The sequence below is a fragment of the Sparassis crispa genome, assembly GCF_003851025.1.
Source record: "Sparassis crispa DNA, contig_000002F, whole genome shotgun sequence".
Taxonomy (NCBI): domain Eukaryota; kingdom Fungi; phylum Basidiomycota; class Agaricomycetes; order Polyporales; family Sparassidaceae; genus Sparassis; species Sparassis crispa.
The window spans coordinates 160380-185090 of NW_020939749.1; the positions used below are offsets into that span (position 1 = coordinate 160380).

General features: G+C 45.2%; 10 protein-coding genes across 10 annotated transcripts; 4 read left to right on the plus strand and 6 right to left on the minus strand.

Annotated features, from left to right (window-relative positions):
• Positions 1–16: 16 nt before the first annotated feature.
• SCP_0300480 (hypothetical protein) lies at positions 17–771 on the plus strand (the record flags this gene model as incomplete). The annotated part of the gene is made up of 3 exons (XM_027755445.1): positions 17–162; positions 221–531; positions 584–771. 3 exons carry the CDS (start codon positions 17–19, stop codon positions 769–771), a joined length of 645 nt encoding a protein of 214 aa, XP_027611246.1.
• A 779-nt stretch (positions 772–1550) lies between these two features.
• Positions 1551–2410, plus strand: SCP_0300490 (hypothetical protein; the record flags this gene model as incomplete). The annotated part of the gene is made up of 4 exons (XM_027755446.1): positions 1551–1664; positions 1719–1912; positions 1962–2273; positions 2323–2410. 4 exons carry the CDS (start codon positions 1551–1553, stop codon positions 2408–2410), a joined length of 708 nt encoding a protein of 235 aa, XP_027611247.1.
• A 294-nt stretch (positions 2411–2704) lies between these two features.
• On the plus strand, positions 2705–3304 carry SCP_0300500 (hypothetical protein; the record flags this gene model as incomplete). Its single annotated transcript, XM_027755447.1, has 4 exons — positions 2705–2717; positions 2781–2966; positions 3018–3150; positions 3208–3304. The coding sequence occupies 4 exons, from the start codon at positions 2705–2707 to the stop codon at positions 3302–3304; spliced, it is 429 nt and encodes a 142-aa protein (XP_027611248.1).
• A 24-nt stretch (positions 3305–3328) lies between these two features.
• SCP_0300510 (hypothetical protein) lies at positions 3329–3871 on the plus strand (the record flags this gene model as incomplete). The annotated part of the gene is made up of 2 exons (XM_027755448.1): positions 3329–3649; positions 3698–3871. 2 exons carry the CDS (start codon positions 3329–3331, stop codon positions 3869–3871), a joined length of 495 nt encoding a protein of 164 aa, XP_027611249.1.
• Positions 3872–17597: 13726 nt separating this feature from the next.
• On the minus strand, positions 17598–18017 carry SCP_0300520 (hypothetical protein; the record flags this gene model as incomplete). The annotated part of the gene is made up of 1 exon (XM_027755449.1): positions 17598–18017. The coding sequence occupies one exon, from the start codon at positions 18015–18017 to the stop codon at positions 17598–17600; it is 420 nt and encodes a 139-aa protein (XP_027611250.1).
• A 151-nt stretch (positions 18018–18168) lies between these two features.
• On the minus strand, positions 18169–18402 carry SCP_0300530 (hypothetical protein; the record flags this gene model as incomplete). Its single annotated transcript, XM_027755450.1, has 1 exon — positions 18169–18402. One exon carries the CDS (start codon positions 18400–18402, stop codon positions 18169–18171), a length of 234 nt encoding a protein of 77 aa, XP_027611251.1.
• Positions 18403–18821: 419 nt separating this feature from the next.
• On the minus strand, positions 18822–19307 carry SCP_0300540 (hypothetical protein; the record flags this gene model as incomplete). The annotated part of the gene is made up of 1 exon (XM_027755451.1): positions 18822–19307. The coding sequence occupies one exon, from the start codon at positions 19305–19307 to the stop codon at positions 18822–18824; it is 486 nt and encodes a 161-aa protein (XP_027611252.1).
• A 219-nt stretch (positions 19308–19526) lies between these two features.
• On the minus strand, positions 19527–21512 carry SCP_0300550 (hypothetical protein; the record flags this gene model as incomplete). The annotated part of the gene is made up of 1 exon (XM_027755452.1): positions 19527–21512. The coding sequence occupies one exon, from the start codon at positions 21510–21512 to the stop codon at positions 19527–19529; it is 1986 nt and encodes a 661-aa protein (XP_027611253.1).
• A 30-nt stretch (positions 21513–21542) lies between these two features.
• Positions 21543–22667, minus strand: SCP_0300560 (hypothetical protein; the record flags this gene model as incomplete). Its single annotated transcript, XM_027755453.1, has 1 exon — positions 21543–22667. The coding sequence occupies one exon, from the start codon at positions 22665–22667 to the stop codon at positions 21543–21545; it is 1125 nt and encodes a 374-aa protein (XP_027611254.1).
• A 17-nt stretch (positions 22668–22684) lies between these two features.
• Positions 22685–23668, minus strand: SCP_0300570 (hypothetical protein; the record flags this gene model as incomplete). The annotated part of the gene is made up of 1 exon (XM_027755454.1): positions 22685–23668. The coding sequence occupies one exon, from the start codon at positions 23666–23668 to the stop codon at positions 22685–22687; it is 984 nt and encodes a 327-aa protein (XP_027611255.1).
• Between the last annotated feature and the right edge of the window lie 1043 nt (positions 23669–24711).

The following is a 24711-nucleotide window of genomic DNA, read 5'->3' on the forward strand; positions in this document are numbered from 1 at the left end:
GTGCGAGTTACATGCCATGGTGTCCAGGCTGCGTAGAGCCACCCTCCCGATCTGCAGTGATGGCTTTGTTGGGAAGGTTGTGGGGTCATTGAAAGAAAGGAAGCTGTGGGAGATGGACAAGTTGCTGAGACGTGGGTTTCGTGTGCATGCATGGGATGGCAGGTGCGTCACACTGTTGTCGCGCCCTTTCAGATCACTGACATCCTGCTCGATACGTCAGGACACCCCACGCTCTTCTAGATGCTGATAGGCAAATCATCGCCATTCTTGCAGGGCAGCCCAATGATGCAATGTGGGGAGAGGCTGTATCAAATGTGAGCACCACGTTAGCGTCTGTGGAGAAGACGTGCACTTTCTCACGCCTCCAGAGGAGTCATAGAAGGGGCCGCTTCCCGACACTCGCTACCGGCATCTCCCACGGAGGAGGCCAGCGCAAACCCCAAGACATATACAACACAGCCGCAAACCAGATGAAGCTGACAGAGCTCTGTTGCAATTGTGGAATCCAGCAGATCGCCAGCTTTGAAAATGGTAGGACAATATAATCTACATTGCGCTGAGGGATGCTCACATACATACATAGGTGCATTTGCAGCATTTGCGCCAAAGGCCTTTGGTCGAGCAGCAGTATGCCTGCAAGAGCTCTACAATCACAAACCCTCTCTACGCCAAAACTTCCCGAATAGTATCTACCCCACTGCCACCTTCAATTTTGGCCCCAACGCCGTGTGTTTTGACCACACCAATGAGAAGAATAGCCCAGCTACATAGTGCGCTAGTACTGCGCTCGGAAGATTCGACCCTAAACGCGGCGGCCACCTGGTGTTATTCGACCTCAAGTTGATCGTCGAGTTTCTGCCCAGCTCGACGATCCTAATTCCATCAGCTTTGTTGTGGCACGGAAACCTCGTGATCCGCGAGGGGGAGACTCGCCAGTCGTTCATGCAGTATTGTCCTGGTGGTTTGATCAGATGGGTGGAGTATGGCTTTCAAACTGAGGGGCAGTTTGCCTCTGAAGATCCAGCCGGCCAATGCGCATTTGATGACGCAGTCGATACGAGGACTAGCGATTCTCTCGGCCTGAGGTCTTACGTCTTGAAGGCTGAGGGCCCTCTCATTCCAACATTTGTGTGCTCTATGACGCGGAAGCAGACTTCTTTTTTCGCTGCAGAGATTGTTGTGCCAGCGACGTCCTCTGCCAGCAGTGTATTGTTAGCCACCATCTGCATTCTCCGTTGCACACCGTCGAGGTATGTTATAATGTTTCAACTTGAATCTTCCAATATCTGAAAATGCAATAGTTTTGGACAGGGACGTACTTCAAGAGGACTAACCTGCATGAGCTTGGACTTGTTGTGCAGCTCGGCCATAGGCCGAGCGTCCTCTGTGGTCTGCGTGACGAACCACGTTCCATCACTGTCCTGCATACAAACGAAATTCATACCGTGAAGGTCACGTTCTGTGTGTGCTTGGGCATGCCAGAGCACAAGCAGTTTCTACAGTTTGGGTGGTGACCTGCGACACCTCTGGAGCTGCAGTCCTGCACCACCATGCGCCTCCTCTGTCTTTTTCACACTCTCAACCTTCAAGGGAAGGTTACAGCATACAATTTCTACAAGTCATTGGAGCTGATGACGGATAACACGGGTCTCCTGAAACTTTTGGTAAGTGGCGAGTCACATATCTGTGGATTTTTCTCACCACATTTGTCATATTAGGACCGTCTTCCTGCCTTCATGCTCATGGTGAGGCAGTGGCGTCACATCAAAATGGCTAAGTGTGCAGGCCATAGCTATGACAGCGGAAGTATCAGCTCCACCAACCCTGGGGCTTTGGCCGTCCAGTGTCGAGCCTGCCTGCATTCTGGCATCAATTTATCTGACAGATGGAAGGATTCTTCTAGTGCAGATAGGTGCGTTTCTTCTATATATTTGTCATTTGTGTGCTCATGATCTTAATAGATGGCTATATACACTCTTCATCTCACACGAAGCCAATTTTCGCCTCTCAAATTGTGTGCATGCTTGTGACCAGCGAGACCTCTGGCTTGCACCCGGCATGGTGTACTTCGTCCACAACGAGCAATATGCAGATTTCATCAAGAATTTCATCAAACAAGAGGAGATCCGCACCTGTGTTGGGTTTGCCGCGCTGATGAATACTCTGAATCGAAAGGCGAAGGGCTTGCGATCTACTGGAGTGGGCAGTGTGAGCTGCTCGCGGCATGAGCTTTTTCGACCAATGGGATTAGGTGACTTGCAAAAGGGCGAACGGTATGGATGCACCATTATGATTTTTTTTTGTTGGCTCACAATCATACAGGTATTGCAACATGGACTATATATTCATCTCCAGTGTTAAGTCCGTCGAGGTCAAGAGGCTTATCGTGTCGTATGACATAGCCTGCTAATGGTACCAGAATTTTTGGCAGTGACACGAGCAAATTCCTGCCAGCCTTCAAATGATGCTGCCTGCAGATGCCCTAGATGCATTTGTTCCGAAGTTCCATCTCCCGGCTCATCAAGAGGAATGCCATGCGCCGTACTCTTTCAACTTTGCAAAGTGGTGTAGGCGGACAGACGGCGAGGGCGTTGAGCGCAACTGGACCGCACTGAATCCTGTAGCTCCCAGCACAAAGGAGATGGGTCCGGGCCACAGATGAGAGACGATCGACGACATCTGCGGCTTCCGTAACTGGAGGAAGATGGTCGAAGTCGGTGAGTTCCATTTCTGTCCCTACTCTGTTTTAAAGCCTTCAGCTGACGAATGCATTCATATAGGCAATGCATTTCTGTGTCAGATGCTGGAGGCTATCCCTGAGGCTGTCGTGCACTATGAGGATTTTGCAAAGTTCACAAGTGGATTGCGAGTGCAGCGTCCTGCTGATGTCGTGGCATGGGGGGTCATAGTTGAGGAATGGGAGGCAGACATATTGAAGCCTAACCCATACGCGTTGCCCAAGAGCAGTAAGTATTTCCCTTTTTTTGTTTCAATTCTTGTGTTGACGTTGCTTCTAGAGATCACACTCGCCAACGTTTATTTGAAATTGGCCAAAGAAGAGCAGGCTAGGATTCAGGAAGGCCAAGATGCACAATCGGACATTAGTCTGAGCTCATTTTTGCTGTTAGGTATGGAGCTCGAGGAGCAGCAGTAAGTACATCATACAATATATCACTGTCCAGTACTGAAAAAATGTTTGTGCTGCAGATGCAGCCTTCATCGCCTCGTGCGTGGTGAACTGACCACACTTCAGGATGCTATGCTGCAAGAGCAGCATGCAGCTCTTCTCAAGAAGATCTTATAGTTTCAAGAGGTTCGTCTGGCCTACATGCCGTCCCTCCCTACCTTCCGCGATGCAGACTCAGTCCACGCTGAGGCAGAGAACATCGAACTCACCATGCCATCTACCTTGTCTGTGATGCTTCGTGCTCGGATCTGTGTCCCTGGCTTGGGAGAGATGGAAGACGAGCTTCGATATGCTGATGCAATGGAGGCTCTGAACAACATCCGCTGCCAACTGCGTACACGTACTGTGTACAGTCACTCGAAGATGAAGAATGTCAAAGGACAGCGGCTGAACATCCGGGCTCATGCAGCTCAATCCAGTGTGAATGTGCACATACGAGCAGCCACATTGCGGTATTGCCACGTGCGTTCCACGTTGCTCTCTCTGCATGCTTGAGAGGATACTTTACAGGAGCTCAATGACGCAGATGTGCGGGGTCTGGGGGAGCGTGCTTTGATGAATGAAGAGAGGGCAGAGCAAGAACGGATATGCGAACTTAGCGGCTCCTCATCGAACAGCTTTGGCGTCAGGCACACGGGGGTGGTCGCAGTTGGAGAGGGCTGCTGCATGCTTTCTTGGCTGTGATATGATGTGGCGAATGAAGGCGGAGAGGCCGGGTTGGCTGACTGTGAGTATTGTCCACTGTGGCCATCTACATACTCGAACTAATTTTGTGAATACAGCTTTGAGAGTGGAATGGGTAAAGGTAAGGGCTCGTGCAGCAAGATGGCATGAGGAGGTCCGTTTACTCAATGAGGAGATGCGCCGTGTCATGGAGTATAGCCGCTGGCAGGCTGCCATCTGGAATGGAAGATGCGATCATCTCGACAGTGGGATGGATGCGGGTCTCGTCGAAGATCTTCGGGCATATGTCCTGATGGGGAGGAAACCCTTGAGTTGGCTGTGAAATCTGCCTTCGATGCAGTTGAAGTAGACATCGATCTCGGACTGGATGAAGATCTCGAGAATGATGTCGACCCTGTCTAAACCCGACGTCTCACTTCTGTTGCGTTCAATTCTCCTGTCCTCACACAGATTTTTGATGGCACGGATGCATCTCATATTTGCTCAGTTTCTGTCCTGCACCTTTTGTTCATCCCCCCTCTCCTGTGCTGTTTTTCTCCAGTGATGTCAGTTATGAGGAATAATCTTTAGTGCTTATAAGTTACAATTAAGGCTGAAATCCGGGTTTAATAAGCAGGCCATGTACAAGGATAATCTACTGGAGGATTATCTCTTTGAAGTATTCTAAGCTAATCTGAAGATAATCTAAAGGGATAATCCAGAGGATTATCTAAAGCCAAAATTAATTTAAAAACTTGCACTCAGCCAGGATTAAACTCTCAACCTCAGAAGAAAGTCACATGACCAAGAAACTTCAGACACTTTAACCACTACTCCATATAACCTTAACAGTTTACACTCATGCATAATATATATAGTAAATTTTGCTGAAAGGACTTAGACAAATTCTGCTCATCACAAAAGTAGTGACTGAGTTAGACATAAGAAAAAGGATGTTTCTAGTCACTTTAGGGTACCCTTCAGACCTAGCTCTTAGCTTCAACATAACTTGTAGTGTATTGTAGCTAAGGGCTTCTCAGATGACTGACTGACCATTGTACTAACACATGTTCCAGGGCATTATATGTGACTATCCAGTATAGATATGATATAGGCTGATCCATCTTATAGTACTAGTGTATTTACTAGTTGTTCTATAATGTCAGGGGTACAGAAGATGTCCCACTGTTTACTTCAGAGTATCAATGTTCTAGCTTAGTAGGATATCCCTCACAAGATTCATCACATATGCCCAGCTTACATCCTATCTATGGCCTGAGCAATCTTTTAATACTCTGAGACATGTATTGATACTATGATCATACTGCACTTAAGAGGCACTTAGCAATGACATACTATAGAACATTTTGTTGCTGAGAGCTAGAGATAAAAAGTACTCTAAAGTGAACAGTGGGACATCTTATGTACCTGACATTATAGAACAATTAGTAAATACACTAGTACTATAAGATGGACCAGCCTATATCATATCTATACTGGATAGTCACATATAATGCCCTGGAACATGTGTTAGTACAATGGTCAGTCAGTCATCTGAGAAGCCCTTAGCTACAATACACTACAAGTTATGTTGAAGCTAAGAGCTAGGTCTGAAGGGTACCCTAAAGTGACTAGAAACATCCTTTTTCTTATGTCTAACTCAGTCACTACTTTTGTGATGAGCAGAATTTGTCTAAGTCCTTTCAGCAAAATTTACTATATATATTATGCATGAGTGTAAACTGTTAAGGTTATATGGAGTAGTGGTTAAAGTGTCTGAAGTTTCTTGGTCATGTGACTTTCTTCTGAGGTTAAGAGTTCAATCCTGGCTGAGTGCAAGTTTTTAAATCAATTTTGGCTTTGGATAATCCTTTGGATGATCTTTAGGATTATCCCTTTGGATTATCTTCAGATTAGCTTAGACTACTTCAAAAAGATAATCTACTGAGGGGATAATCCCTCAGTAGATTATCCTTGTACATGACCTGCTTATTAAACCTGGATTTCAGCCTTAATTGTAACTTATAAGCACTAAAGATTACACTTCAGGGTACCCATTATCCCTAGCTCTTAGCAACAAGATTTTCTATAGTATGTCATAGCTAAGAGCTTCTTAAGTGTCAGACTGACCATGGTACCTATTATGTCCCAGGGCATTCTGTGGCATTGCCCAGGGCATAGATAGGGTAGTGGCTGGGCATATGGGATGATTATTATGTGGGATATCCTACTAGGCTAGGACATTAATTGTTTATTCCAGTATTACTGGTGGTCCCATGGTGTCAGGGGTATATAAGGATGTCCCACTGTTAGCAGAAGATGTATTTTTAAGCTGTTGTATATTTGTTGTTTCATATTTTCATCTACTGCCATACTGTATAAACCTTAATTACATAGTACAGTAAACCAGTGCTTTACTGATACTTCAAATGAGATGGGAGATCCACAAATAGTGGGATATCTCATACTAAGTTTTATATTCACCTGCAGTGTTATAATACTAATTACTATTAGTGGTATGTATAACATGTTCATTAGATCAAATAACAACTATAACAGGCCAAACAACAGTTCTTATTCTCGTGTTTCAAAAGTAATTGTATCTTTTCTGATGCAATGTTCAAATTGATGTGATGTCACCTTTAGTATATTGCATCCAACCTGAATATTCTATAACTTTCATTAATAACCAGAAGAAACACAGTAACTCAGTCTACTTATACACTAGCAAATAAGAGACACCTTAGTTAAGTCTGCTACTATAGAATGTACCTGAATAAAGCAAGGAAGACATTTGACCTAAGATTGCAGTAAAGTTGCATTCACAAACATATATCCAATGACTTCTTATACTCTGGGACATTATGCTATAGGATGGGATATCCCATTTAAGAACCTGTTACTCTCCAATCTTAATAATACAATGACTAATATAGGTCTTTAGGTAATTATAGTAGTCTAACAGATATATTCAGACAAATAATAGCCTGAATAACTGTCAGCATACAAATAAATCACATTTTAGGATGTCCTTAAAATGAGATGTCCTTAAAATGGAATATCCTTAAAATGGAATGTCCCATTTTTATACAAAGTGTTAATAAAGCACTGATTTACTGCACTATGTAATTATATTTTATATAATATGGCAGTAGATGAAAAGATGAAACAACAAATATACAGCCTAAAATACATCTTCTGCTAACAGTGGGACATCCTTATGTACCTCTGACACCATGGAACAACCAGTAATACTGGGATAAACAATTAATGTCCTAGCCTAGTAGGATATCCCACATAATAATCATCCTATATGCCCAGCCACTACCCTATCTATGCCCTGGGCAATGCCACAGAATGCCCTGGGACATAATAGGTACCATGGTCAGTCTGACACTTAAGAAGCTCTTAGCTATGACATACTATAGAAGATCTCACTGCTAAGAGCTAGGGATAAAGGGTACCCTGAAGTGAAAGATTATTCTTTATAACTGACAATGATGTTTTCTCCCATGTATTATTTATCTACCTGTCATCTTTAATGGCATACGACTTGTCCTCCCTTGCAGAAGGGATGCAGAGTGTGGATTTCCCCACCCCGTATTTGAGCTGCCAGCTGCCAGGTATTTTTTGTATGTTTTGCCAGCATGGCAAATTTCAGTATGTTTTTTTCTTTTTTGGTATATTCCGTATGTTTTGCCAGCATGGCAAATTCCAGTATGTTTTTTCTTTTTTGGTATTTTCTGTATGTTTTAAGCATCCCAAAAAGAGATTTTACATTTTATTCTGGAGGGCAAAGTACCCATATGTTTTTTTGACACACATCATAATGTCCGCAGAGAATTAGCGGGAGATTATAATGCAACCCGGTGTGGGCTGTACTGGTCACATTGTATTGAGCTTGACAGTGATTACTGTAAGGTATTATATTTTTAGTACAAGGACACCTGAGCTTCCTATCTTCGACTTTCGCGACTTTGTCGTAGATTGTCGCCTGACTTTGCGTTTACATCGCGAGCCCTCGTTTCTTCACAGGTTGCATCCCCCTTTGGCTTAGGTCGAGGTTCTGGGACCCACTCGCAATATTTTACAGTTGCGATGCCCTTCCCTTACACACAGAGCGACCCTGCTTCTCATCTTGTTTAGTTGAGTTTAGGTGTTTGTGTTGGGTGTGCGCTCATCAACATTTTTGCACAATCTATGAAGGCTCTTTTGGTCACTCTCACACCTGAAGAGCTGCTTTCTATTTCGCCTGAAGTTTGAGTGAAGTATCATGATGCTGTTACTCCCCATCGCGTTCCAGTCTCGAATTCACCTGTAGTCGCAATGAACACAATACAGGTCAGTGACGAGAGGACATGATGACCAACCGCGACTATTGTTGAAGATGAAGACGAGGACTCCGACCCTTTTCCTTTCACATCAAATTCACCCAATGCACCTGCGATCCCAGTGCCCTCATACTTAGTTTGCGACGGCATTCTGATGTGCCCAGGGGTCTTAGTCGTGCCAGACCCTTATGAGACATAGCTTAAAATGCTCGCACCTGTCCAAGAACCAGAGATTCTTATAGTCACAAAGGAGTCTCATGCTTTGCGATCAATTTGGGGGCCTTGTCGATAACAAGAAGCGAATAGAGAGCATCATCAACCCAGGTTTCCAGATTGTCACAATGTCGGAAGAAGTGTGCCATGCTCTAGGGCTCGCATATGACCCAATTATTCATCTGAACATGCAATCAGCTAATGAAGAAGTTGATCCTTCACTCGGCTTAGTCCACAATGTCGCATTCCAAGTCGCCGACATTGTTGTCTATCTTCAGATTCATGTTATTCGCACTGCAGCCTACGACATTTTATTAGGTCGCCCTTTCAACGTTCTTACAGAAAGTGTCATCAAGAACTACCACAATGCAGACCAGAATATTACAATCTCATGTCCGAACACAGGACAGCGCGTGACAATTCCTACTTTAGCATGAGGTGCTCCAAGATTTTTGTCGGGTCTGGTTTTTTGCAACTCGAGGATTTGACCAAAAGTCGAGAAGATATTGCGATATTACTCAGATATGATCCAGGATCCATCGACCCTCTTTCCACTTTTTCTCTAGCCCAGCTTTCTTTCTTTAGCCCAGACTCTCTTACAGCTCAGTATCTCTCTGCTTGCAATTTTCCTTTTCCAGCATCCAGTTATCTAGCATCCACCAATCCCCTTTCCATATCATCCAACAATCATTTTAGTATATCCAGCGACTCATTCTCGAGAAGTTTCGCACTTCGCGACTTTTCACGCGACATCTTTGTCACTTCGAAGAAAAAGTATAAGCCAGTAGCTCAGAAGGTCCGACCTTTGCTCGCAACGTTACCTGACAAGTTTCGCATTATCCACCACATCAAAGGCGACCCTCTCGTGATGTTACTGCTACTCACTCCGAATCCTCCGACTTTCATTCCCACTGGTCGATACACCCAAGAACGTCGCAACAAATTTCAGAAAGCACACAAAGGTGATTTCCTTTCGCAAGCTGAGTGCGATCTCATAGATGATTTCATGTGCAAGCATGACAAAGCTTTCACCTGAAACGACAACGAGTGAGGTCGATTTCGTTCTGACTTCTTTCCTCCAGTTGAGTTTCCTGTCGTTGACCACAAGCCATGGGTCGAAAGGAATATTCCGATACCACCAGGCATTACAACGAAGTTTGTTGCATTATTTGGAAAAAGATCGCAGCTGGAGTTTATGAGCCCTCCAACTCATCCTACAGGTCACAATGGTTTTGTATTCTCAAAAAGGACGGAAAGTCGCTTCGCCTCATTCACAGTCTCAAGCCTCTCAATGCAGTCACAATTCAGCATTCAGGTGTCCCTTTGATTCCAGAACATCTCACTGAAAAGTTTGGAGGTCGCACTTGTGGTGCGATGCTCGATCTTTATGTCGGATATGATGAACGACTTATCGCGGAGTCATCACGAGATCTCACTACATTCCAGACACCCTATGGAGCACTTCACCTTGTCACTCTACCCATGGGATGGTCGAATTCTGTCCCAATATTCCATGACAACATTACTCACATACTTCGCAATGAAATCCCACATGTCACTATTCCCTATGTTGACGATGTTCCTGTTGCAGGCCCAACTTCATGATATATCATGTTGGATGGCACTTGCGAGACTCTCTCCAACAATCCAGGAGTTCGCCGATTTGTTTGAGAACACTTGCAGAACCTGAATCATGTCATTCAGTGAATTAAGTACAGTGGAGGCACATTTTCTGGCACCAAGAGTATTCTCTGTGCTGAGAAGATTATGGTGGTCGGACATTGATGCACATATGAAGGATGTCTACCCGACGAATCGCGAGTAGCTGTGATCCGAAATTGGGGACCTTGTTAGTCTCTTTCCGAAGTTCGCACTTTTCTCGAAACAGTCGGAGTCATTCGCATTTTCATTAAAAACTTCGCGAAGTGTGCCAGCGTATTCATAAAGCTCACACGAAAAGGAGTTCCTTTCGAATTCGGCGAAGAACAGATAGCTGCACAAAAGTCGCTCAAAGATGCACTTCACACGATCAATTATACATCGTCCTCTCCAGTTATTCTCGCTGTCGACTCTTCCTACATCACCATCGGATTCCACCTCTGTCAATGCGATGAGAAAAATCTGCGACTTCACTACTACAATCGCGAATGTCGCTTTTTGCAAGCAAAGCTCGAGATATACAGACTCTTTCGCACTCTTCGATATTTGCAACTTTACCTCATTGGAGTGCAGAATCTAGTCATCGAAGTAGATGCTCACTATATCAAGGGCATGCTCCGAAATCCCGACATTGCTCCCAGTGCTAGCATCAATCGCTGGATAGTCGTGATCCTCACTTTGCATTTCACCCTAGTTCATGTTCCTGATACCTCTCATGGACCAGATGGCCTTTCGCGACATCCCCCTCAGCCAGGTGATAGCAAAATCAAAGAAGATGACGACTTTGACAATTGGATCGACCACATACACAGTTTCCTACATTTCATCAACCTGATTCATCATGTCGTGCCCTCGAGAACTATCACAACATTTTCGAACGAAGAAGTCTCCGAGATCTGCGAGAGCTACAACCTCATTCCTCATACCGATGTCGCAAAAGCAGCCGACATTCATCTCAACCTAGTTCGCAACTGGCTCAATACTCTCATTTATCCCCCAGAGCTTTCCGACATCAAGTATACAAACTTCACATGATATTGTGTCAACTTCTTTATAGATGACCAGCAACTTTGGAGAAAAGACTCGCAAGGAGCACACAAGCTTGTTGTCAGTCCAGAAGATCGCATGCAAATTCTCCACTCTTGTCACGACCTACAAGGACATCAAGGTATCTTCGTGATGCACTCTCTCATCTGTGAGTGATTTTGGTGGCCTCAGTCATATAGCGACATCGTGTGGTATGTTTGCTCTTGCCATATGTGCCAACAGCAGCAGACGGGACAAGTTCTCATCCCTCCGACCATTGCGACACCTGCTCTGCTTTTCGCGAAGACCCATATGAACACAATGCATCTTTCGATGTCGAATGGGTACAAATATCTCATCCAAGCTCACTGCGTTCTCTCCTTCTATCCAGAATGGCGTGCACTTCGTTCTGAAAATGCGAAATCTCTCAGAGAGTGGATCTTCCAGGATATTCTATGTCGCTGAGGATCTCTGAGTGAAATAGTCACAGATAATGGGTCAGCCTTCGTGAAAGCGACAGCATATCTCGCAAAGTGATACCATATCAATCATATTCGCATCAGTGGCTACAAATCACGAGCAAATGGCATAGTCGAGCGACCTCACTTCGATATTCGACAAGTGCTATTTAAGGCAGCTGATGGCGACATGAAAAAGTGGTCGCAAGTCGTGCACTCTGTCTTTTGGTCAGAGAGAATTACAATCTGATGTCACATGGGCTGTTCGCCCTATTTCGCAGTTACTGGAGTTCATTCTATCATCCCACTGGACATTTCCAAAGTGACATATCTCCAACCCCCTCCGACTTCAATTCTCTCCACTACCGATCTTATCGCACGTCATGCTATTGCTTTGCAAAAGCATTCAGACCAACTCGCGACACTTCATTTGAAAGTCTACGAAGCCCGTATCCAAGCCGCGATTCATTTTGAGCATGACCACAATCAGACAATTCACGACTACAATTTTATTCGCGGAGTTCTCATTCTCATTCGCAACACACAGATAGAGCAGGCTCTCAATCGCAAAATGCATGCAAGATACCTCGGACCTCTCATTGTTGTTTCGCAAAATCGCAGAGGTGCATATATCCTTTGCGAACTCGACAGCTCGGTACTCGATCGACCCATTGCTGCTTTTTAAGTAATTTCCTACCTTGCGCGAAAGTATCTTCCACTCCCCAATGATTTCTTTGACCTCCCCAAATCGCAACTTCCGAGATGCAGAACTCGACAAGTCAAGGAGACGATGATGATTTAGATTTTGACCTTGCAGCGACTCCAGAAGATGACTCCGAAGATTGTGATGATGAAGAAGATTAGTTTTTATCCACAGACCACCTCCTCTCAGTTTCCTCCATATAGTTCCACAGTTCAACTCTCTCTGACTTCGCGCTCTTGTTTAATCTCTCACAACTTTTCTCTCTTTCATTATAGATCATTGCCTGACCTCACTGACTGAGGACAGTCACAGTTTCAGTTGGGAGAAGGACAAGTATACCATTCATAATGTTCCGACATCACAACATTTTTTGATTCTCTCATTTTTCTCTAAGTCCCCACTCAGTTCCTTTGCGATATTTTTCCATCTCTCAAAAATCACAAAAAGACGTATTCCCTTTCGCTTTCCACCAGAAATTTTCTCTTTCATACAGATACTGCATTACAGGATGTTTACAAGGACAGAAGATGACGAAGAAAGACGATGAAGAAATGTCACGACATTGCGCAGCATCGCGAGGACTCGGTTTACTTTGCACCAGCCCCTACTCCTCATCCTCATCCTTGCTTTTGCTTCAGATCTCAGTCGACCCCTCCAGCGACAGTTTTTGTGATCGTGCCCACGACATTTTCTATTCACAGTGATATTCTCGCGACTTCAGAGATCGCACTACCATTTCTATGCAGACTTGGATTCCAGTTTCGCATTTTGCATCACAGATATCGGAAGACCTACCAGAGCAGAGACGAGACAGAGAGCGATGAAGAGAGCACTAGGTCGACTTTCAGGCACAATCTTGAGGTAGCCTCAAAGCATCGGAAGTCATCGTATCATCACATTTCCAGTTCGCATTACAATGCAGACACTCGAGTGACATATTCGACTACTGCGCTTCACGATCCGATCAGACCGAGGACCGAGGATGGTTCATAATTCAGTTGGGAGGAGATGATATGCTCCCAGACCTCCTGGCCTCTAAAAACGTGTTTTTCAGCAATCGCTCAGACCTCACTACTCTATGTATTAGCCTCTGAGATGCATCCGACCCTTTTGCGACCTTCTGCAAACTTTCCGACAATGCGTGACCTCTCGTTTGACTTTGCTCAATTCCTCGCGACTTCTCTCTGAGATTCGACATTCTTTCGTCACTCATACGCCACTCTTGCATCTCTCCACTGTCGGATATGACTTACCTGTTGTCCTTTGGTCTAGTCCAATGCGCTCTGGCTAATTTTCTTCTAAGTCCGTACCTCCCCGACATCGTGCCACCTTTTTGGATGTCGCACTGACTCCCTGGTTCATCATGCCGACTTATCGGTGTCGCACGATGGTCGTGACCCCTTGTTTTGCAAATCTCATTCCTTTTATCGTTCGACTTTCCCCTTCAAGCCCCCTACCTTTGTGCTGGACTGGAGATGCCGTTAGAGTGTTCCATGTGGTTCAGGACAAGTAGCATATGTTGTCTTTCGATTTTCCTCTACTTTACCATTCTTCTCTATCGCTAACGTACGACATTCACCTCTCCACTCCCTTTACCTATTTTTCCATTGGTCCTAGACCATTGCGACTCTTTCTGATGTTAGGATCTATCTTTCGATATTTCACGACTTTCGCATTTCACTTCCCCATTTTCCCCCTCTATAAATACCTGCTGTATCTATGTCAATTATGGTCGAAGACCAGTAGGAGACTTCCCCCTTCACTTCAGATCACCGAGAAACTGTGTTTACTGCGATAGCGACTTCGAACTGCGATATACCCCACTGTGATATAGCGAGACTGCTATACTTTGAGACTGTATACTGCAACTGTTACGCGGCAGTGAAACACGAGCGTATAGTCGAGTCGTCACAAGACAAGGTCTTAGTCTAAGACACAAGTCCGTTCAAGTGACACTTCTGGCGATGTCCTCCCACTGAAGGTCGATCAGAGTTTGTTCTTATGACTCGTAGTAGCTGTCTGCTACTGACGGTCGATCTTAGTCAAAGGCAAGTGAAAAGCTGGTTTAATGATAACCAGGTCGAGATGGGGATCCAGCTCGATGAGGTTGTCTACTTATACAAAAGGTATCCGCAGTACTACACAGTAATATGGGATCGTTCATTGGCTAGATAAGGTGAAACGATGTCTGGGCAAGGTAACAGCGAGGAAGTAATATGTATGAGAAAGCTGAGTAAGGTCGTGAGAGATAATCAGTACTAATGGGGATAACAAGTCGTGTATCAGAATGAAGTAAAGATGAGGCATACATGCATGTCTTGCATGTGTGATAAGAAGAAGGTCCGGAGTTGGATCCGATGTAACCCTATGTTAGGAGTTCTGGACATCTTGGATAAAGAATCAGAGGTTGCGCTCCGATGAGTCGCGTGTTGGATCACGTGGTCTGGTAACATAAAGGGAGCAAAGAGAAAGAAAAAGGAAAAGACGCACCACAAGTGAGGAGCATTGTAACAGCAACTGTGATAGCAAACTGCGACACTGCAATAGTGACATAGCGATATAGCGATAGCAACCTGTGTTAGTCTTAATCCAACTTTTGCATTAGACTGACTGCAACTTCGTCGAGATGGTGAATACTGTGTTTCCTCATAGTGTTCTACCCCCACAGATAGTTCCCTTCCCATTTGCAATTTAGTTCGCCTTCGCCTACGAGTTTATCGTGTTGCGACTTTAGCTTCCTACCTTCGACTTTCGCGACTTTGTCGTAGATTGTCACCCGACTTCACGTTTACATCGCAAGCCCTCATTTCTTTACAGGTTGCATCCCCCTTTGGCTTAGGTCGAGGTTCTGGGACCCACTTGCTTTATTTTACAGTTGTGATGTCCTTCCCTCACACACAAATTGCACCCTACTTCTCATTTGTTTTAGTTGGGTTTAGGTGTTTGTGTCGGGTGTGCACTCATCAGCATTCCTGTCGACTTCACAGACATTCTAGTTGCCCTACAGAATCGCCCACAAGATCGACAAGCAGTGGTTTCTATGCCAGCTGTGGTTCCCACCATTGTATTACAATTGCCCACAACACTGGGTAGGCCATTGTGCACAACTCATGAACCATTGTAATTGTAATAACACTGGGCACATTGTAATACAATGACAATTACAATGCCGGCCACATTGTAATACAATGACAATTACAATGCTGGCCACATTGTAATTGAAAAAAAAAGTATTCACAGTGAGAGTTGAACCCCTGACCTCATGGCCAGATATTTGCTTATGTAAGCTACACAAGTTATGTGCTCTAACCACTACATTATTGGTGCTTGCTGTTGCTTCAAGCTCAATTGTATATAATGAGTCTGTCCACTACAATATAATATACAAGCTTCTATTACAAATACTTCTAATGCTTTAAAGTAATAGTATTAGATATAATATTAGAATGTGCATTATATCTTAAAAGGATATTAGAAAGAAACATAATGAGAAATAAGGAGTTAGAATGTTATATAATGGAACAGTAACAAGTGTTAGTATTTGTAATAGAAGCTTATATATTATAGTGTAGTGGACAGACTCATTATATACAATTGAGGTTGAAGCAACAGCAAGCACCAATAATGTAGTGGTTAGAGCACATAACTTGTGTAGCTTACATAAGCAAATCTCCGGCCATAAGGTCAGGGGTTTATCACTGTGAACACTTCTTTTTTCAATTACAATGTGGCCGGCATTGTAATTGCCATTGTATTACAATGTGCCCAGTGTTATTACAATTACAATGGCTGGTGAGTTGTGCACAATGGCCTGCCCAGTGTTGTGATGCCCAGTGTTGTGAGCAATTGTAATACAATGATGGCCACCACTAGTGTCTATGCAGCGAGCATTAGAAATGGTCAAGTGAATGCAGACGGTCAGACAAGAGCTCATCGCAGCAGAGAAAAGGACAAGTAGAGCCCGAACCAGAGTTGACCAAGTATGGTCTTTGATGCACAGTATGGTCACTCGTACAGTGTAAGAGATCTGGAGGGAGCATGGGGATGAAAACATCGGACACATTCTTGGATACACCAATAATGCAATACCCACATCCGCCCCTCGCTCATCACCAGAACCAATTTCTGTTCGACCTCGCCCTCCTCATTCACACGTATCTACAGGTCGATTCCCACTATCACAACCCTCCTTCTCACTTGCATCGACTTCTTCGCATCGCAGTCATCCTTACTGTGATGAACGTACACATGAATAAGGACCACGAACTGGCTGACGAATATGCTACAGATGTGGAGGTGATCATTATGTTCGAGGCTGCCCCCGATGACGATGAAGGCTATAATATATCTTGTGGGACAAGAAATGTTAGACGAGAGCTGATGTTACAATGCTCCTCAGTTATGGCACGTCTTTTTTTTTTCTTTTCTTCGTTCCCATTACTTTATCAGACCATGTGATCTACCACGTGACTCATCGGAATGCAACCTCCGATTCTCCACCCAGGCACTCAGAACCCCTAGTCTAGGGTTACACCGGATCCAACTCCGGACCTTTTTCTTATCACACATGCAAGACAAGCATGTATACCTCATCTTTACCTTGTTCTGATACATGACTTGTTATCCCCATTAGTACTGATTATCTCTCACAATCTTACTCAGCTTTCCCATACATATTACTTCCTCGCTGTTACCTTGTCCAGACATCGTTTCACCTTATCTAGCCAATGAATGATCCCGTATTACTGTGTAGTACTGCGGATACCTTTTGTATAAGTAGTTGACCTCGTCAATGTTACGCGGCAGCGAAACACGAGCGTCAAGTCGAGTTGTCACGAGACAAGGTCTTAGTCTAAGACACAAGTCCGTTCAAGTGACACTTCTGGCGATGTCCTCGCACTGAAGGTTGATCAGAGTTCGTTCTTATGACTTGTAGTAGCTGTCTGCTACTAACGGTCGATTTCAGTCAAAGGCAAGTGAAAAGCTGGTTTAATGGTAACCAGGTCGAGATGGGGATCCAGCTCGACAAGGTCGTCTATTTATACAAAAGGTATCTGCAGTACTACGCAGTAATGCGGGATCCTTCATTGGCTAGATAAGGTGAAACAATATCTGGGCAGGGTAACGGCAAGAAAGTAATATGTATGAGAAAGCTGAGTAAGGTCGTGAAAGATAATCAGTACTAATGGGGATAACGAGTCGTGTATCAGAACGAGGTAAAGATGAGGCATACATGCACGTCTTGCATGTGTGATAAGAAGAAGGTCCGGAGTTGGATCCGGTGTAACCCCAGACTAGGGGTTCTGGACATCTGGGTAAAGAATCAGAGGTTGCGCTCCGATGAGTCACGTGTTGGATCACGTGGTCTGGTAACGTAAAGGGAACAAGGAAAAGAAAAAGAAAAGATGTGCCACAAGTGAGGAGCGTTGTAACATCAGCTCCCGTCTAACGTTTCTTGTCCCACAAGAAATATTGTGATCTTCATCGTCGTCGGGGGCAGTCGCGAACATAATGATCTCCTCCACATCTGTAGCATGTCCGCCGACTGGTTCGTGATCCTTGTTCGGGGATACGTCCATCCCTGTAGGGATGACTGCGACACGAAGAAGTGGATGCGGTCGAGAAAGATGGTTGGGATAACGGAGATCGTCCGCTGGGTACGTGCGAACGAGGAGGGCGAGGTCGAACGGGAATTGGTTCTGGCAACGAGCGAGGAGTGGATGCGGGTATTCCATCAGTGGTGTATCCGAGGATGTGTCCAATGTCTTCGTCCCCATGCTCCCTCCAAATCTCCTGTGCTGTACGAGTGACCGTACTGCGCATTAATGACCAGACTTGGTCGACTCTGGTTCGGGCTCTACTCGTCCTTTCCTCTGCTGCGATGAGCTCTTGTCTGGCCGTCTGCATCCACTCGACCATTTCTAATGCTCATTGCATGGAAACCACCGCTTGTCGATCTTGCGGGCAATTTCGTAAGGCGACGAGGATATCTGTGAAGTCGACAGGAACACGGATAGCTGAGACCAGACGTGTGGCAAATTCTTGTTCGTCCGATGCGTGACTGAGTTCGATAGAAGGTGAGGGCGATGAGGCGCGGATAAAGGGTGTCTGTGCTCGAGAGGGTACTCCATTGACAAGCGTAGGCGATGCGGGTATGCTCATAATTGTGGAGGCGACTTCAGCGAGTATATTGTGAACAAGGTCGTCTATAGCGGAAGTGGGCATTGATGATATATCATCTTCTCCTCCTTTTATACCTTTCGGTCATTAAGGGGATCACGGTTATCTGTGATGTGAAATAGAATGTCGTGGATCCGGGTAATAATCAAATAGATGAAAATCCATTGGACGATAAAGAGTATTCCCACAGAGATAAGAGCTGCCTGATCAGTTCCAGGCATCGTTCTGATCACCCCAGCCGTTAGCGTGTGGGCTGTCTCACGTGAAGAGTGTGTGTTCGACAAGTCGTCTGATAAGGATTCGGTGGATGATCCAAAGAAAAGTGAGGGTTGTGCAGTGGAGGACGATTAGGAAGACGATGAGGAAAACCGTCGTGGTAGTCATTCCGGGTTTCTTCTCCTCTACTGGATTCTCCTGGTCCTTTTATATGCATCGAGGATTCGCTTGGCATTCTGTAAATTGTGGGTAGGTTCCCACGAGTTTTCTGCTGAAGAATATCCCTTCCACTTGACTAAGTACCTCAGATGACCTCGGTACGTCTTGTGATTCAGGATGGCTTCGACTTCATACTCTTCTTCGTTATCATCGACATCAGGTGGTGGGTTCACGTAATTCGGACCATGTATGTCGTTTTCACGATAAGGAGATAAAAGGGCAGCGTGGAATACGGAATGAACTCGCCAGGTCTTCGGGAGTTTGAGACGATAGTTGGCTGGTCCGATGACTTCGACAATTTCGAATGGCCCCTCACGCTTTGGTGCTATCTTGCGCGAGGCGTAATTGACCTTCAGGTTCCTCGAGTCTAGCCAGACCTTCTGTCCTAGTGTAAACTTCGGTGATCCTTGTCTGACTTGGTCCGCCATCTGTTGTCGGGCTAACTCATGCATGGCTAGTGCTTCTAGTCTTATCTTCTGCAACATGTCAAGCCTGGATTTAACTGATGGAATGTTCGTGGTCGGAAATACGGAAGGGAGTCCACGTGGTTTGTATCCCATCATGATGCGAAATGGGCTCATCTTCCGTGCCGAGTGTTCCCTTGTGTTATGACAAAACTCGAGGTCTGGCAGGCGGTTGGCCCATGTTTCAGGGTTGTTTCCGCAATAAAGTCAAAGATAGATTTCCAGCTCCTGGTTGACTCGCTCTGTTTCTCCGTCTGTCTGAGGGTGATAAGCTGTGCTCATTGATGATCTGATCTGGAGTAGTCGATTTAACTCTTGGAAAACCTTGGAGGCATATTGAGGTCCTCTATCCGAGATGATTCGGTCGGGTAGTCCAAATCGCAAGTATACTTTGTCATGAAAAATCTTGGCCGTTCCTTCGGCTGTGATCGTTTTGAGGCAGGGCGTAAGAATCACCCCCTTCGTAAGGTCATGGTCTACTATGACCATAATTGAATCAAAACTGTTGGAAACGGGGAGGTCGGTAATAAAATCGGTGGTACAACAGGAAAATGGTAATGCGTTTGGGTCGGCGGGAATTGGTTCCAAAGGAATACGAGTTGGATGAGTATTCAGTTTCATTTGTTGACAGGCGGCACAGCCTTCAACATAATTGTAGACAAATGTATACATGCCGGGCCACCAGAATTCACGACGTAACAGTTCAAGAGTATTGAACTTTCCAGGGTGACCCATGGCAGGGGAGTCGTGATGCAGTCGAACGAGGTCACGACGAAGAGTTTCGGATGGTGGAACGTAAATCTTTCCCTTGTAGAGGATGACACCATCGTGAACTTCCCAGTCGGAAAGCGATGATTTCATGGGGAATGGCCCTTTGTGCGCAATTGCTTCGAGGGCTTCGTGAACAATGAGGTCTTTTGCTGCGTGATTCCTGATTTCGTCGAATAGTGTCAGGGAAATGGATCGCACGAATAGTGCATTGGGTAAAAGAATGCAATCTTCATTGTCACTTTCACTGTCATCGAGTCCATTACGACGAGATAGCGCATCAGATTGGATCATCTGAGTGCCAGGGACATGGATGAGGTGAAGATCAAATTGTGATAATTTAAGACTCCATCGTGCTTGTCGGGGGTTTAACTTCTGAGCTGTACGGAAGTACGTGAGGTTCTTGTGATCACTGCGAACTTCGACGGGATGGGGAGAGCCTTCAAGATAATGGCGCCATTCAGTGAGGGCTCGAATGATTCCGAGGAGTTCGCGGTCGTAGATTTTGTAGTTCCGTTCAGCTGGATTGAGCATCTGTGAAATGTAGGCACAAGGATGGAGGTCTCCATTGATGTCGGCTTGGCGTAAAACTGCACCCATAGCAAACTTGGAAGCGTCAGATTCAACAATAAAGGGTTTTGCCTTGTCAGGCAATAACAGTACTGGGGCGGTACTGAATTGTTGCTTCAATGTGTCGAAAGCTGTCTGACATTCTGTTGTCCATTCAAAAGGTGGAGATCCAGTGGCAGTGCGCGTAAGATTCGTCAATGGTTTGGCAATATCCGAGAAGTTGGCAATAAACTTCCGATAGAAGTTTCCAAACCCTAGGAAAGAGCGAACACCTTTTACCGTGCTTGGTTCAGGCCATTCTGCAATTCCTTTAAGTTTGATAGGGTCCATGCCAATGTAGTTTTCTCGAATGATCATGCCTAGGAATTCAACTTCTTTAACGTCAAAGAAACACTTTTCCGGTTTAAGGAATAAGTCGTTATCTTTGAGTCGTTGGAGTACACGTCGGGTTCGAACGTGATGTTCTTCCAAATCATTTGAGAAGATGAGGATATCATCCATGTAAATGACTATCCATCCCTCATCGATCATGTCCTTGAAGAGTGCGTTCATCATCATTTGGAAAGTCGCCGGGGAGTTGCAGAGTCCAAAGAACATGACCATAGGTTCGAAAAGTCCGTGATTTGTCTTAAATGCGCCCTTCCATTGGTCACCATCTTTGATTCTGACATTGTTATATCCGGAGCGTAAATCCATTTTTGTAAAGACCGATGCGCCTTTAAATTGATCCATAAGGTCAGAAATGAGCGGAAGAGGATAGGCGTTCTTCACCGTCCCTTCATTCAGGTATCGGTAATCCTGACAGGGACATAGTGCTCCGTCTTTCTTTCCTACGAAGAAAAATGGTGAAGCCATGGGAGATTTCGACGGTCGGATGTATCCTTTTCACAGAGTCTCTTCCAGGAAGTCATCCATCGCTCCTTGTTCTTTGAGCGATAATGGATAGACTTTACAGTCGCGTGGAATAAAATTGGGTTTCAAGTCAATGGCGTGGTCCCAAGGCCTGGTTTCTGGAAAGCGTTCAGCTGCTTTCTTTTCAAAGACGGACTTCAAATCGTGGAGGTAGTTGGGGACCAACTCCTCGACGATTTTGGGTTTGTCTACAGCTGATGCTTCCTTGTGTGCCTGTTGTGCCAATTCTTGTGATTTACCAGATGGTTTGTAAAAGACCGTATTCTGTGCGTTACAGAATAATGGGGATCGAGTACTGTGTGTCATTCTTCTAATGGCGGGGCCTCTTCGTATGGTGAAGACTGCGGTTTCAGTCTCTTCATTCGTCAAAGGTGACTCCTTCCTGATGGGTTCAAATATCCCAATAACTGGCTCTCCTGCGATATAGGATATAACTAGATCGTCGTCATCGAGCTGATCCATAGGGGGTTCTGATGGTGGGTCATCTGGTTCGGTATCATTCCGCACTGCGGGTAACTCGCCACGCTCAGTGTTATCGGCCATGATTTCTCTGATAGATTCCGAATGCCCAAACGAGGTAGGGGAAGTTTCGGTGGTGATTAACTCTGGGAGTCCATCTTCCTTGAAAATTGAAACTTCTTCATCTGGTGCATCTTTGATGGTGGGTTTCGGTGGCCATTTGGCATCTTTACCAAACCAAAAGTCACCGGTTTCCCAGTTGATCATCGGATTGAGGCATTTAAGCCACAGCATGCCGAGAAGTATGTTTTCTTTGCCAATGCCAGTCAAGAGGAAGCGAGTAAGTGTCTTCTTTCCTCCGATTTTCATCATCTTCCAGGTACAATGAGTAATGGTACCCATTTGATTTGGTGTGCCATCTGCATTCATGACTTTAATCGGTTTCGGTAATTCCCATCTGATGAAATCGTTTTCTTCTGCAAAACGAATGTTCATGAACGTTTCGGCTGCACCGAAATCGATCAAGGCTTCTGTTGTAACGTCTTCCTTCTCTCCCAACGAAATATTCACAGTGATTGAATTTCCGCTAGTGTTACAAATAACGAGGGGAGATACGGTGAGATGCGACGGTTCATGCATTACTAGTGACCGTCGTCTCAAAAACCCAATTGGGTTCGTTCTTCATCAGTCATGTCATTGAAGACGTTTCGCATATAGGCGATCTGTTCCTCTCTGGTTTCTTCCTTCGATGTCTCCTTCTTTTGTGCGAGGTCTTCTCGCATCTTTTTGATCCATGTGATCGTGTCTGTGTCCAACCCGGGCTGTATCGTTCTAGCACGGGTGAAACTTCCAGACTGGGGGTGAAATTGTCTGTCGTTGGCTATATGGCCCTTCTTTCCGCATAGGAAACATAATCCTTCTTTCATTCGCTTCTGTCGCTCGTCCGGGGATAAGCGCGAGATATTGACACGATCAACATCCATTGCATTTGGATCCTTTGCAGAAGCCAAGTAGTAGGGACAATGGACAGATCGGCCCTTTCCTCGCGTTGTCGTAGTAGCTCCTCGCTTGAAGATCTGAGCAGATCTCCATTGGTTATCAAACCACGAGGCGTATTCATACCACTTGTCAAGTGTCTTGGGCATGCTTTCCATCCCATATATCCTTTGTCGGAGTGGGTCGTTAAGTCCCCACTTGAAATACTCGATATTTCCGGCATCTTCTAATTTCGCCTTGGATTCAATCGATCGGAATTCGGCAATGTAGTCGTCTGCAGTACGAGTTCCTTGCTTGATGTTATGCAGCAAGGTACGAGCGGTTTCTTCAATATTTTCATCGCCAAATGCTTTGTTCACACTCGCAATGAAGTCTCTCCAACTCCCATAAGAAAGGAAGTCGTCATTGGTGAGTTCCGTTTCTATGAAGCTCTGTGCCCATGATCCTGCTGTTCCTCCTTGCATGTGCGATAGCACGAATGTGATCTTCTGATTGTCCTCCTGGTAGACATGGCTATTTCCGGCCATGTAATTCTTGCATTGGTTTATAAATTCCCTAAGCTTCGAACGGTCTGAACCATTGAAGATCTCGGGTTTTCTAAAACCAAGTTCCTTCTGGCTGACATGGTGACGTCCTTCATCCATGGTAACTGTAGCCATCGGTGGTATGTAATCAAATATGATTGGTGCAAGAATCGGTTGGGGTATGGGATCCTGGACAGGCAAGGGGCGTCTGGTCTTTCTCCTGGATAAGAGATAGGTATGCCACTGTCTGCGATGTGTGATAGTACGAGCCCTCCAACGTTATGGGGTAGGGCTGCTTCGTAGTCACCACTTGGGTGATCAATGTGTTGATCTGGTCTGATGAGTAAAGGTCATCCGTTTAAAATGTGTACGTTCCTCTGTGCATCCCACTCTGCCTGAGATAAAAGGAGATCGATGTACTGCCTGGGAAGAGCAGTCGGTTTGATGTAGTTCAAAGCCAGCGTGGATAAATTCTTCTGTGTGGCCTATGTCTACATGTTGACTGCACACCATCCTCAACTAAGTGGGTTCGTTCGTCGTTGGCTAACAAGCCCGTAGAGTGTCTTCTATCTTCAAACTGATACACCTATTTGCTGATTGCTCGAGTGATTACCTCAGCCTCCTCGGCCTATTGGTCTCTCGGACAGACCTCTCTCCGAAGATGAGTGATCAGTCTATCCCTTCAGCTGCCTTAATTACAAAGTAATCTCAAACGGTGCTTTAGCAATCGAATCGGGTGTATCGTTCAGTCTTCAAGGTTCGGTCCGGTTGGTAGTTCGTTGTTAGACTCTAGGAAGTCACAGAGAGTAATAAGATCTCGACCTAATGTTACGCGGCAGTGAAACACGAGCGTCAAGTCGAGTTGTCACGAGACAAGGTCTTAGTCTAAGACACAAGTCCGTTCAAGTGACACTTCTGGCGATGTCCTCGCACTGAAGGTTGATCAGAGTTCGTTCTTATGACTTGTAGTAGCTGTCTGCTACTAACGGTCGATTTCAGTCAAAGGCAAGTGAAAAGCTGGTTTAATGGTAACCAGATCGAGATGGGGATCCAGCTCGACAAGGTCGTCTATTTATACAAAAGGTATCTGCAGTACTATGCAGTAATGCGGGATCCTTCATTGGCTAGATAAGGTGAAACAATATCTGGGCAGGGTAACGGCA